Source organism: Oncorhynchus gorbuscha, linkage group LG01 (genome assembly GCF_021184085.1).
Source record: "Oncorhynchus gorbuscha isolate QuinsamMale2020 ecotype Even-year linkage group LG01, OgorEven_v1.0, whole genome shotgun sequence".
In the NCBI taxonomy this organism is placed as follows: Eukaryota; Metazoa; Chordata; class Actinopteri; order Salmoniformes; family Salmonidae; genus Oncorhynchus; species Oncorhynchus gorbuscha.
Window position 1 is genome coordinate 37206117 of NC_060173.1, and position 14700 is coordinate 37220816.

The following is a 14700-nucleotide window of genomic DNA, read 5'->3' on the forward strand; positions in this document are numbered from 1 at the left end:
GCTTGAAATGTATAATTTACTTATGAAGATTGCATTTGGAATTTTTGTTCAAATGAATTATTACATAATCAAAATGTGTTGTAGACACAATAATGAAAATGTGTGTCTGGTAGCCTCAAATAGACAAAGATTTGTCATTGCATGTATAGATTAAATTTTTATTGACTTTGTTGACTGTTTTTCTTGAGACTCAACTTGATACTCAGACCGTGTGAATTGAGACTTGCTTGTGACTTGAATAATAGTGACTTGGTCCCAACTCTGCTTAAAACCTTAAAAAACCAACACAAACAAATACAGAATTCTGCAGGAGTAAACAACAAAAAAACAAGTAAACGGGAGCTCTGTGGACAGGCTGTCCTCTGTGCTGATGTGACTGGGTCTCTGCTGCCCAGACTGTGAAGAGAAAAGTTCAGAGCTCCTTACCTTTCTGGCAGTGGTTGGATGTCCAGCAGCGAGAGTTAAAGTTGCCGTTAAAGCTGGTCTTGATGCACTGAGCGTTGTCCTCCATGATGCCTGGACACACGTCACCACACTCCTTGGACTGCTTGTTCCCCGCGATGAAGTTGTTGAACTCTGCGTCCATGATGAGAGACCAGTCCACAGAGTCCAGGTAGCAGAGCTCCGGGTTCTTCTCGATCCGGATGGCCCCTCGTGTGATGTTCCTCAGGTTGTACAGGCCAATGTCCTTCAGACTGGTCATCTCGAAGATCACCAGGGCGTAGTTGTAGAAGAGGTTGCGTCCGCGGATGACGTTGAGATTGGGGAAGAGCGTGCTGAGGCTGTCCAGGCCGGACACGCGGAACAGCAGCAGGTAGTCGGTGATGACGGTCAGCTTGGGGAAGCTGAGGGAGCGGAAGAGCTCCTGGTTGAGGTTGTTGGTCTTTTCTCCGATGAGGAGGATCTGCAGGTAGCCCTCCACCACCGTGCAGTTCTCCAGACTCTTGAACTCACTGATGTCATTACGGATGTCGATACTTAGACCACAGACTGGAGGAGAGAGAAAGGGAAAGAAAAATCACACATTATTACACATCATAGTTAATCATTTTAAAACACAGTATTTGTGTCCCTTATTCAATGTGCCTAAATAAAATGTAACCTTTAATAATATTATATATGCATTTATTTGTCTGCATACCTATTCATTGTATTCATCTGTTTACCATGTCTACCATGCAAATCTCATTTCAAGTCAATGTTTCTTTTCAGGGGCTGACCTGGCTTAAAGGCGTACGTACTGTCAGCCAGTCCCAGAAATGGTAAGAAACAAATGAGGGGCACCACAATAACAAGCACAACACCCATTAAAAGGGCTGAATCTAATCTTCTTGAGATCATTTCTGAAAATATATGGACTTGATAGTACAACAGGACTTAGAACAGGACTTCTTGTGTTATGTTATACTATTTAGGCCATGCTTTGTTCTGTTCATGTACAAAAGCTTATTGTTGCTTTTGTTTCATGGTTGTAACTATTGGTCTGTAATGATGGTCCAACGTGACAACAAGGTCTGTGGCAGAGGCATTCTTTTTGAGACAAATGAGAGACAAACAGTCAGGGTCATCTGAGGTGAGTGTGCTCCTCATACTGAGCAGACTTAGGAAGTTCTCTCTCAAAGACAAGGGTCAATATTTTGAGACACTCTCTTGACATATATCTTATTATGACCTGGAATCCTAATGTTCCGCTCCTTTACCTGGATAACACCTCGGTTTAAAAAACATCCCATCCCTCTCAGCTCAACACACAGAAAACAACACACAAAGCCACAGTCCCTGAAGCCTCCTCTGTCTCTCTCTCTGTTACACACACACAAACACCTATTATCAATCATCTCTGCTTTCAATTGTGTCTGTCAATTACACCAATCAGGAATGGATACAAGTATAGCTAATAGGATATCATCACTGAAAGACAGCTACGATAACAGACCATGTAAAACCCAGCCGTTGTTTATATAAGTGCTTCATGTAGGACTCTAAATATACTGCCCAAATGTAAACAAAACATCACACCTGTAATGCCTGTCGCCTGTCACCCTATAAATCCAAGACAATCCTTTCACTGTAACACTTGGAGTAAACCATCTCCTCTGGGTCTATTGATATATAATGATGACAATAATGATTCTAACAGTCCATTTTACACCAGGGGAGCAGAGCTGCAATTGTAGCCATGACAAAACATATAAAATGTATGAGATTCTCAGGACTGTAGTTCAAAGACAAACCCAAACAAACAGTATCACCATACGCAATCTCCCAGTGGGAGGGAGACCTGTTACGCTCCTTACCAACTCCGTGTCCCTGTCTATATGTCAAGGCAGGTACTGGTCAAGACAGTACAGTGTGATAAAGGCAAAACAAACATAGAGAAAACACCACACCAAATAAACATAGAAAACCCGACAGGTAGCCAAGAGGTTTCAAATGCTACTTGGAAGGTGAAACGATCCGTTGAAGAAATGTCTTGTCATATGAGCTCCTTTGGCTGAACCTGTTCCGTTCTACCAGAGGCTTAGGACACCCTCTCAATGAGCGTCACGGGGCCTGTGCAGCGAGACCAACTGTCGTGCATCAAACCGCCCGGCCCTGATCCATGTCAACACACCATTTACCTGATGCTAAGATTTCTAGAGGTCGACCGATTATGATTTTTCAACGCCGATACTGATATCCATTATTGGAGGACCAAAAAAAGCCAATACCGATTAATTCGCCATATTTTTATATATATATTTGTAATAATGACAATTATAACAATACTGAATGAACAATGAACACATTTGTTCAATTTGGTTTAAATAATGCAAAAACAAAGTGTTGGAGAAAGTAAAAGTGCACTATGTGCCATGTAAGAGAGCTAACATTTAAGTTCCTTGCTCAGAACATGAAAGCTGGTGGTTCCTTTTAACATGAGTCTTCAATACTCCCAGGTAAGATGTTTTAGGTGGTAGTTATTATAGGACTATTTCTCTCTATGCCATTTGTATTTCATATACCTTTGACTATTGGATGTTCTAATAAATACTTTAGTATTGCCAGCCTAATCTCAGGAGTTGATAGGCTGGAAGTCATAAACAATGCTTGAAGCATTGCGAAGAGCTGCTGGCAAATGCAGTAAAGTGCTGTTTGAATGAATGCTTACGAGCCTGCTGCTGCCTACCACCGCTCACTCAGACTGCTCTATCAAATCATAGACTTAGTTATAATATAATAACACACAGAAATACGAGCCGTAGGTCATTAATATGGTCAAATTCGGAAACTATCATTTTAAAAACAAAATGTTTATTCTATCAGTTAAATACGGAAACATTCCATATTTTATCTAATGGGTGGCATCCATAAGTCTAAATATTGCTGTTACATTGCACAAGCTTCAATGTTATGTCATAATTACGTAAAATACTGGCAAATTAGTTTGCAATGAGCCAGGCGGCCCAAACTGTTGCATATACCCTGACTCTGCGTGCAATGAACGCAAGAGAAGTGACACAATTTCCCTAGTTTAATATTGCCTGCTAACATGAATTTATTGAATTAAATATGCAGGTTTAAAAATATATACTTCTGTGTATTGATTTTAAGAAAGGCATTGATGTTTATGGTTAGGTACATTTGTGCAACGATTGTGCTTTTTTCGCAAATGCGCTTTTGTTAAATCATCCCCCGTTTGGCAAAGTTGGCTGTCTTTGTTAGGAAGAAATAGTCTTCACACAGTTCGGAACGAGCCAGGCGGCCCAAACTGCTACATATACCCTGACTCTGTTGCACAGAACGCAAGAGAAGTGACACAGTTTCCCTAGTTGAAAGAAATTCCTGTTAGCAGGCAATATGAACTAAATATGCAGGTAAAAAAATATATGCTTGTGTATTAATTTTAATAAAGGCGTGGATATTTATGGTTAGGTACACATTGGTGCAACGACAGTGCTTTTTTCACGAATGCGCTTGTTAAATCACCCGTTTGGCAAAGTAGGCTGTGATTCAATGATAAATTAACAGGCATCACATCGATTATATGCAACGCAGGACAAGCTACATAAACTAGTAATATCATCAACCATGTGTAGTTAACTAGTGATTATGTCAAGATTGATTGTTTTTTACAAGATATGTTTAATGCTAGCTAGCACCTTACCTTGGCTCCTTGCTGCACTCGCATAACAAGTAGTCAGCCTGCCACACAGTCTCCTCGGGGAGTGCAATGTAATCGGCCATGATCGGTGTCCAAAAATGCCGATTACCGATTGTTATGGAAACGGCCCTAATTAATCGGCCATTCTGATTAATCGGTCGACCTCTATAGGTTTCTGCTAATTTCCACAAAGCTGTATCTAACCTCACAACAATGACCATAAGAAAAGCTCCCACTTATCATTTAATCTACTGATACTTAGATTTGAATTAAATGGAAGAATAAATATAGCATCTATACATTCATATGAATGACATCCATAAAACCCATCCTGCACCATAGGCCAAACATTTACTTTTTTTTAAATCTAGAAGTATCCTAAATGAGATTCCACTTCAGTAATAAAATAAAAAAATCTTCAATCTATTCTGCCAAAAATAGTGAGCACATTGTTTATCGGGATGAATTGCCTTTATTTGCTCCTGTCAGTGTGATGCACTTTTCTAAATTTAGAACGCAAATGATTACTTGGGTAGAAAATAGCATTTGCTTTCTCCTATCGACACAAATGCCCTGGGGCTCCACTTGTGAGCCATTCAGCTGCATGTCCTCTTTGTTTCATTGAGAATTTTTCCTCTGCTCCTTGAACAGCCAGAGGGGGGGAAGGGTACAGCAACTCAAACACAAAGACTAATTTGTTTGTTAGTAAAGAGAAACTCTAGGCCTCACTTCCTGTTGGAGGCATTAATACAATCAGTGGGAGTCTGGTGGGGAAGAGACAAGAGGAGGGGCAGTGGGGGATATTGTGGCAATGGAGGAGATAGGGATTCTGCCAGACAAGTCTATCTGAGGCCGTGTGAACCCGTCAGCGATAAAAGGAGAAGATGAAATTAATTACAAGTATTTTTGGAAGCTATAGAGACAATTACCAAAGAGACCACACTCCCTGAAATGATGAACAGATTGTCTAATACTACAACTAAACCTGTGACACTCCTACACCTGAACATGTCGCAACATCTCTGTTCTGAAACCAACAGAGAGAGAGAGAGAGAGAGAGGGAGAGAGAAAAGATGGAAATTAAGAAGGTAAGAAAGAAATAACGAATCCCAACTCACTGCTTTATCACTACCTTGTTAAAGACGTCAGCATGCTTCAGTTCGGCTGGCGCCTAGCCGAACTCAGCTAGGTGAACCGAATTAGTGTGCTTGCATACTCCCTTAAAAGACCTTCACTTGAAGAACAAGAGAAAAGCAGCAATAGTACTGTTTGTCCATTTTGAGACGCCATAGCCAGTATACACTTCCTCAAAAAGTCAGAATCTAAGATAACTCTGTCATTAATATAGACGTTTTTGCTGAGTACATATTCGTCGCGCAATTTTACAGTATTTCTCATTTTAGAAAATGTGCATGAAAATGAGCTGAATGACAACTAAGACTTCACTGAATAATCCCTACAGTTGACCAATCACCAACGAAGGGGCGTAAGACTTTCAGATCTGTGCATCCTGACAAGCCTGGTCCATTTGCACAAAATATGATTTGTCTTCATACTTGCATAAGAATTCATTTAAACAGACATTATGGGGGAATTAATACAATTCCAGCCCTGACAGCAGTCATTTCCTATTGTTGTGTAACGGCTGTATCTAGCAGTAACCACTGTCCTCACAATGGGATAAGCACACATAGAATAATGTGCTTCTCCCTGTCCCTGTTCACACTGCTGAGTAAACACACATATCTCCAGCGCGTAATGGGATCCAGCGGCTCATGTTCATGACTGATAACCTTGCCCTGACCTTCCATATAAATGTCATCCCACACACAGTCATACACACACGCACAAGCATGCCCACACACACAAACACGTGACTCCGTAAAAGAGCCAGTGCATTTTTAGTCTGTAAAAATCCAAGGGAAGTAAACAACTTGACTATTACAATATATCAGCCGTGATCTTTTAACAGACTAAAAATGCACATTTTGCTTTAATTGAACTTTGACTGACAGGTTAAGCTGTGCCGCATAACAGGAGAGGATGTCAGTCCCTATGGGACAGATCAGTATGTTGAATTCTTTATCAAAGGTTACTGAAACCATTTAACAGTCTAGTATGAGACCATTCTCGGAAAGCGAACAACTGTATATTTTTCAGGTCTTCCCACTGTAATCCCCAGCAAGGTTGTTATGGGGAGTAATCTGATGGAGACAAGCTCTGGGGCTGGACTTTATTGAATTGAATCGCCCACAAATTCATGTCCATCAGAACACATTACACTTTCCCAAGAAAATGTGCTCAGATATGCAGACAAATGTGAGCATCTGATGGGCAGTGCAAAGGCAGTGGACCTGGTCCCTCCCTCCATCCCAGTACCTCACATCTGCCACCTCAACTTCACTTAATCCCCCACATGCTGGAAGTCATCTGACTAGTGGTCTGGTGGGCCACTTCCCCTGCATGGACTTCACTTCAAAAGGCTCAGACATCAGACCCAAACTGGTAACACAACACTGTCACCCCCTACACATGCACTCCAAACCCTCTCCCCCGGTTCCATCGCAGCATGGCAGAGAACGGGTAAACACACACATACCTGCAGTCTTTTAAATATAGTTTAGAGTGACATTTAATAGGTTTGCACAATCAGTTCCAATACCACGTTTAGTTTAGATTAACAGTTGAGCTATTGAGGTACAGCTTAAACATTAGATCCCCACCCCTTTTACAGCATCTACAGCGTATTTATATGGTTTCATCATATCAAGTATTACACATCAAAGATCTGCATATTACCAAAGAGAGGAGGTTCCCCCCAGAACAATAATGCAAATGATGAAAGTCCCCATTTCAATATGCATCTGCCCAGTCTCTTGATCTGCAGCCTGTCACTGATATAGTCTGTGCAATCTATTAGAAGAGATAATATTTGCAATCATCTTGCAAATTGTACAATACTCCACGGGCTATTAAAGCCACGGGCCACAGCACATGATGTTGTATGCGGCTGGCCAGAGATTGCATATGCGCAAATTTGAAATAAGTGTTTAATTAAGCATTGTAAACCTCAGCTTGCGGCCTGGAGAAGCCATAGGACAGCATTTGACTGCACTCTCACAAACTAGCACAGTGACACACTTTCCCATCCCTGCCTGCACAGGGGCATGCCAGTGAGACAGGCTGCCTGCCACGCTGCGCTGTACTGCAGTGCGAGAGCAGAACAGCGCACAAGGCACACACACACACAGGCATGCCCACTGCACTGACTCCCTCATGGGGTTGAGTAACGATATGCCGGCATCACTGCCCCCTTAGCGGATCCAGAGCTAGGGGGTGGGCAGAGGCACAGAGCGAGAGACCGAGGAGTCTTACTGCCTCACCCATGAGAGAGAGAGGGTGCATTTCATTTTTTATTTAACCTTTATTTTGACCAGGAGTCATGCTGAGACCAGTCTCTTTTTTACAGATGAGCCCTGTATACACATCAATACACATCAATATACACATAAATCTAATTAATGTCTGAGTCACTAGTCCCAGTCGCAGTCACAAAGGCCACAGCACCGCAGTCCTCTGTACCCCTCAACCTAAGACAGAGAGGGAACGTGGATGTTAAATGCAGAGAAACATCTACACATCCCCCCCTTTCTGTGTAACCTTGGTGACAGCTACTGCCATTCTGCTTTCCAGGAAGAATGGATCCAGTCGTAACTATGCATTAGCAATGCCAGGGAGTCTGCGTTAAACAAGGGGCAGGAGTCACAGGACATGAACAAACAGTGGATGCTGAGTCTAACAATACACACACAGTGAGATCTGTCTTCGTTTAAGTCCAATAGTCCCTACAGGTGAGAATAGCATCATTATTCTGAATTGTAATTTTAGCCCTGAATCCCACACAAACCTTTACTTGAGCTCCAACAAGCGGTTAGTGGAGTAAAGTTATGAGTCATGCTCGCCAAAAGGAGTACCTCAAATAGTGTGTGTCAAAGTGTGGCTGGGGCTGGGGTTCGATAGGAGCATGTGTCTGCTGCCAGGCCAGGCTGTCCAGAGACCGCCCGTGTGAACAGCAAAGACCAATAAAACAGTTCACAAACTCTCCACTCTTCCAATCAACAAAACCATGTCTGTTACCCTAGCGGGTGTATTTTTGCACATTCTATTTCCAAACACCAACTTTCTCCTCTCTCTCTTCTCTCTCTCTCTCTCTCACCCTCTCTCTCTCTCTCTCTCTCTCTCTCTCTCTCTCTCTCTCTCTCTCTCTCTCTCTCTCTCTCTCTCTCTCTCTCTCTCTCTCTCTCTCTCTCTCTCTCTCTCTCTCTCTCTCTCTCTCTCTCTCTCTCTCTCTCTCTCTCTCTCTCCCTCCCCCTCTCTCTCTCTCTCCCTCTCTCTCTCGATGTATCATTGAGCCTTGTTTGCTGTATACTTGGAAGCAATGGCATGGAAAGTTTACTGTGGTGGGAGTTAAAAGGGCGCTTAATTACATTTTATTAGCAGGGACAGATTATTAAAATGCACAGGGTAAAAAGTATACAAGCCCTAATGGAGCATGACCATTCATTTGCAATGCCCAGAATAATTGTAAATTCTATACATAAAATATAGTCCTTGATTAAATTTAGCAGAACTTTTAAAACTTCTGAGCAATATCATTCTCATGTACACTACATGGCCAAAAGTATGTGAACACCTGCTCATCGAACATCTCATTCATGGGCATGAATAAAGAGATGCCCCCCCCCTTTGCTGCTATAACAGCCTCCACTCTTCTGGAAACGCTTTCCATTAGATGTTGGAATATTTCTACGGGGACTTGCTTCCATTCAGGCACAAGAGCATTAGTGAAGTTGGGCACTGATGTTGGGTGATTAGGCCTGGCTCGCAGTTAGCTTTCCTATTCATCTCAAAGGTGTTCGATGAGGTTGAGGTCAGGGCTCTGCACCGGCCAGTCAAGTTCTTCTACACCAAACATAACAAACCATTTCTGTATGAACCTCGCTTTGTGTAAGGGGGAATTGTTATGCTGAAACAGGAAAGGACCTTCCCCAAACTGTTGCCACAAAGTTGGAAGCACAGAATAGTCTAGAGTGTCATTGTATGCTGTGGTGTTAAGATTTCCCTTCACTGGAACTAAGGAGACTAGCACGAACCATGAAAGACAACCCCAGACCATTATTCCTCCTCCACCAAGTTTTACAGTTAGCACTATGCATTGGGGCATGTAGCGTTCTCCTTGCATCCACCAAACCCAGATTTGTCCATTGGACTGCCAGCTGGTGAAGCGTGATTCTTGACTCCAGACAACGCGTTTCCATTGCTCCAGAGTCCTATGGCGGCGAGCTTTACACCACTCCAGCCGACCCTCGGCATTGCACATGGTGATCTTAGGCTTGTGTGCGGCTGCTTGGCCATGGAAACACATTTCATGAATCTCCCTGATGAACAGTTCTTGTGCTGAAGTTGCTTCCAGAGGCAGTTTGGAACTTAGTGGTGAGTGTTGCAACCGAGGACAGATTATTTTTATCCTCTATGCACTTCAACACTCTGCGGTCTTGTTTTTGAGCTTGTGTTTGCTACCACTTCGCGGCTGAACCGTTGTTGCTCCTATACATTTCCACTTCACAATAGCAGCACTTAAAGTTGACCGGAGCAGCTCTAGCAGAGCAGAAATTTGATGAACTGACTTGTTGGAAAGGTGGCATCCTATGACGGTGCCACGTTGAAAGTCACTGAGCTCTTCAGTAACACCATTCTACTGCCAATGTTTGTCTATGTAGATTGCATAGCTGTGTGCTCGATTTTATACACCTGTCAGCAACGGGTGTGGCTGAAATAGCTGAATCCACTCATTTGAAGTGGTGTCCACATACTTTTGTATATATATAGTGTATATTCTGTACACTGTTTATTGGGAAAACAGATGGGCTGGCATCAACAATAATTCAGAGTACAAAAAAACGTTTAACCATTAAATTAATATAAACAGGATTTGTTGCTGAAGTGAAATGGTAAACAAACATGATTATTATCACTTGTTTACTGTTGTCTGGGCTGTATTGGTCTGACCTGAAAGTTCTGGGCTTGTTTCCAGTCCCTACACATGATAGTGAGTTATATGTTGAGAAACTCACCACATGGCTTGGAGGTCAGTGTCAGTGGACCGAGAGGTGTCATTAGCATGCTGTGTGTCAAGACACAGTTCAAGAATAAAATATTTTCATGGGCTTCCCTACTGAGGCGGTGGGACCTTGCCGGGCTCAGCAGGGTGTTGAGAAATGCCCCACTCTGTGATTCACAGTGGTAAGGACGCTGGCCTGACGACACTGGTCAATAGCACTCAATTGAGTTCTCCTCATTTTTTCATGCTAATTGAGGTCATTCCCTGTTGTCTTTCCATGTGAAAATCATCTCCATTATTCCATATCCCCTTCCCTTCCTCTCCTCAGTCCTAGCACAGCACACAGCCATTCGTATCAATGACATCCACAGGGCTACACAAACACATTAGCTAGTAAGTATACGAAATCAACCAGAAATCAATCACATAGATAAAAACCCCTCATAAAGTCTCCAAGTGCAAATGTAATATCTGATGAATACCCATAACCACTTATAATGTAAATGCAACCACCAAAGTGCTATAGATATAGGCCTCAATCAAAAACAATCAGCACCTGACAAACAAATAAATAACAACTGGCTGACAGTAGCTCATAATAAAGACTGTGTTTAAGTACAATCTCTGTCTAAGTAATTGTTTCACCAATAAACAAACGACACCCCTTTATTGAGCAATTCAGAAGGTTTGTTTGTGAAGCGTCTTATTAATCTATCGATTTTGTAGGAGACATGGTTTCGTCACTGTTGGGTCCCTTTGCTCCACCACATGGTGTTTAGCCTTAGAGATTCCACTAAGCAGCTTAACAGCAGTCAAACTTAAACAACATCAAAGTGAGACGTTACAGTAAATATTCCTAATATATTTATTCCTCAAGTTATTATCTTTATATTATGTTTCTATTCTTCTCTCTGCATTGTTGGGAAGGGCCAGTAAGTAAGGGTTTCACTGTTAGTCTACCCCTGTTGTTTATGAAGGACGTGACAAATGAAATTGTATTTAATGGTAACAAACTGGCCATACTCTATTCAGAGGGGGAAAAGTATTCCTAAACTCACTGAGGCTCATTCAAGTTTTCCCATTCAGATAACACATGACTGGATAAAACATTTTTGTTCTATTTAGGTCATATACCTTCAACTGTCTTTACAGGTGTACATGAATAAGACTGGAGAATTGTATACTGTGCAAACCTTAACATAGGTCCAACTTCAAGAGACATATTGACAAAGGAGCTTGCTTCGAAACATCATGACCACTTTATTCACTATTCAAAAAGACCTGCCCCTTCTTGTCCTGCCACAGTTGTCTTCTCCACCAACTAACAAGCCATTTCCTCTTCATAGAGACTACTCAAAACATGATGAAGCACACTATTTACACCAATCAGCACAATTAGGAGATTCTATGACAGGCTACAGGAACTGTTGTGAGAAAGGATTGCAAGATGGATGGGGAATGTAGATAAACAGTCCTCAAAGCAGAGGATGACCAAAACATTGGGAGATCTGAGCTCACTTCCAGTGCACTGTTTTATGTCATGGAAAATAACCTATTTCTTTACAAGCTGCTCAATCCTTCAAAGTCATTGTGCTGCACTTGTGGGAACTACTTACATGTTATTTAAATATAATTATTAATTTCTTTAACATAGAATTTGTATGTGGATGAGAAGTATTGTAAATAGAGAGAGGACTGAATAGCAGCTCCGTTGTAAATGTGATTGTCCTGAACAGGTTATCTGCATTTCGTGTGTATTCCACCAATTCCTTGCTTACTCATGGCATAAACAATTGTTTAGCCTACGCGGGTATCCAACGACCTTGGCGCTGTTTCTGAATATCACACCACTTTTAACAGGTCGCACAGACCTGTGGTAAAGAGATTGAGGCCTATACCTTTATTTAAATACATAGAAGTGGGTAAGAGACTAAACTTTACCATTATATATTTTAAACTAATTCTGGTGAAATAGCCTACTACTTTGATTGCAAATGAGAACTTGTTCTCAACTAGCCTACCTGGTTAAATAACGGTGAAATGAAAAATTAATAAAATACTAGGTTTCCTCCTGAATGTGACACCAAGTCCTATATACTATTATAAGACAATAATAACAATAGTTTTCTGTATTTGTTGTCAGTACATCAAAGACCAAAAGCGAAAATTAGGCCTATATATGACAGTATTTTCCTCTAGGCTACTATGCTTGTGGATGTGCATGCGCAGCATGAAATTGGTTCGACTCGAAACCGTGCTTTGCCACCACCACTACGAATGCAAAATGGCCACATGGTTGAAGTAGTAACCTTCATCCATGAATTCATCCTCGTTCGTTTGCGGAAAAGCATAGTTGTAAAGACTCATTGTTACGGGTGTAATTCACTCATAGCCTACAATATGCTATATGAGCCTAAGATTTATCCTAAATTAAAAACATAATTTGTTTGTAAGCTACTGTGGAAATCTAACAATTCCAATGACTAAGGTGATATGTTTACATTATGCGATGTACCATATGTTCAGCAATTTTCAATAGCTAAGATTTGTTTTAATCATCCATTTGCTTTGGCTATTTACTCCAAATGTGCTTAATCTCTGAACTCATGTGAGCCTGGCTATGAAGCCTACAATAACATGTAGCATATAGGCCTATGATATGGACCAAAAATGATAGCCTACTGATACTGACTGTAGTCAGACCAACAATACAGCTGTAACTAAGTAACGTTAATAATAACAGATCAAATAGCTACAATCTCAAACGATAAACATTGTAACAGCAGATGCCATTGACGGCCAAATGTTGAAGCATTGTAACAGCTCGCATGAATGAGGATAAAACCAAAGAAACACGCCAAAGAATAGCTACAGTATTATGTTGATTAGGACATCACAATGACACTTACTTTTTCCATTTGCGGACAACAGGCAGATAGCGGAGACAGACAGCATCAGACCCCAAAACAAGGTCGAATTATTCCTCTCTGTCCCAGATCTCATTCCTGATCAATTATTAACCTCACTAAAAAGCAAATAACTTAATTCCAAAAAAGTGGAAAATCGAGATGATGCCACCAAGATCACAAAAAGTAAAATGCACTGTTTGACAGGTCGATACAAATTCGTGTTTAGAGGATAGGCTACTCTTGTTCCAAGTCTCAGGGTTTTGTGTATAGGGATATTATTTTAAAAAAATATATATATAAGATGAAATAAATTAAAACAATTCGTTATTCTTGCCAAAGACAGAATGATTCAAGGGTGGCTGGCAAAACAGACATCCGTGCCACTGATTTTACTCGACATATGACAGTAATCCGCATCCTCAGTCTCCATCTCTTGAAACATCAGTAATGGTGTGCACGAGCTTTTATGACTGGCAATCGAACGAGATTCACTTGTAGACGGAAGAGTCTTCCGATCTTCTGTCATTAATTTCCGTCTGAGTGATGGACATTAACAATAGAGTCTAGGGTGGAGGCTGAGATGGGAAATGAATGAAAACGTAACTCGGGTCAATAAACCCTCCCAACAAGACGCAATCCAAAATATCCGCCAGAACATAAATGGTTTCACCAATCGCACCCCCTTTTTCTCCCTCCTGCGCTTTCTGTCTTCAAGGTTAACGCAGTCAGTCGGCTCCTTTGCAGCTGAAAAAAAATAGTTATGCCACGCGAGAGTAGACTATCGGGCTTCCGTTGGAGTGGAGTATGGTATACTTGCACCAAACTCAAGCTTCCGTTATGTCCTGTGAGCCGTGTATGGTTGATGATGTGTATTTTTTCGTTTTCTCCTACAGCTCCAGTAAGCAGCTATCCTATCACTTGCCCTCGTTCTCGGTCTAGTCCGTAGAATCACTGCTGTAAACAAGAGTCAGGTCAGCTCACATAGAAACACAGCGCTAAGCATAAGGCAAGTAATGGAGAAAAGCTGGAATGGAGTAGGCCTAGCCTCTGACATGGATAAGCAATGTTGAGATCACTTTCCACTTAATTCATTCAAAAAAATGTAAAAATGTAAAAATGACAAAGGTTTCCAGTAGATTTGTACACTGTTATGTATAGCTCCCTTTATATAGGCTACAGTTAATAGCCTACATCTGTAATAAACAGTAACGCATTGGTTACATGTGTTTATATAGGCATATGACCAGACTACACTATTATTAATTATTACTGCATCTGTTATTACCAGTGCAATCATGGGCAAGTGCCAAAACAAACACACAGTTTCAACTAATGTGTTATAACTGTTTATTACATTTATAAACTATCTAAACAAATAATTAAGAGCTTATAATCTACATGTAAACCATTTATAACCATAGCCAACCTTAATGTAAAGTAATGTAAATTAAGCTATTTGGTCTCATTAGTGGAAGCAAATGTAAAAAGAAAAAGGCATTATTCTGCACATAGGTTTATCTATATAT

The 14700-nt window shown here is 41.2% G+C and overlaps 1 protein-coding gene across 2 annotated transcripts in view; it reads right to left on the bottom strand.

Moving 5' to 3' along the window:
* The window catches only part of igf1ra (insulin-like growth factor 1a receptor), a 118468-nt gene extending 104328 nt beyond the window's left edge, over positions 1 to 14140 (bottom strand). For both annotated transcript variants that reach the window (XM_046351562.1, XM_046351561.1), the window contains exons 1-2: positions 13175 to 14140; positions 427 to 990 (exon numbers count right to left, since the gene is read on the bottom strand). In XM_046351562.1, coding sequence (XP_046207518.1) covers positions 427 to 990; positions 13175 to 13268 — 658 coding nt within the window. In that variant the 5' untranslated portion in view covers positions 13269 to 14140. The remainder of the gene's footprint in view (positions 1 to 426; positions 991 to 13174) is intronic.
* Positions 14141 to 14700: the final 560 nt, after the last annotated feature.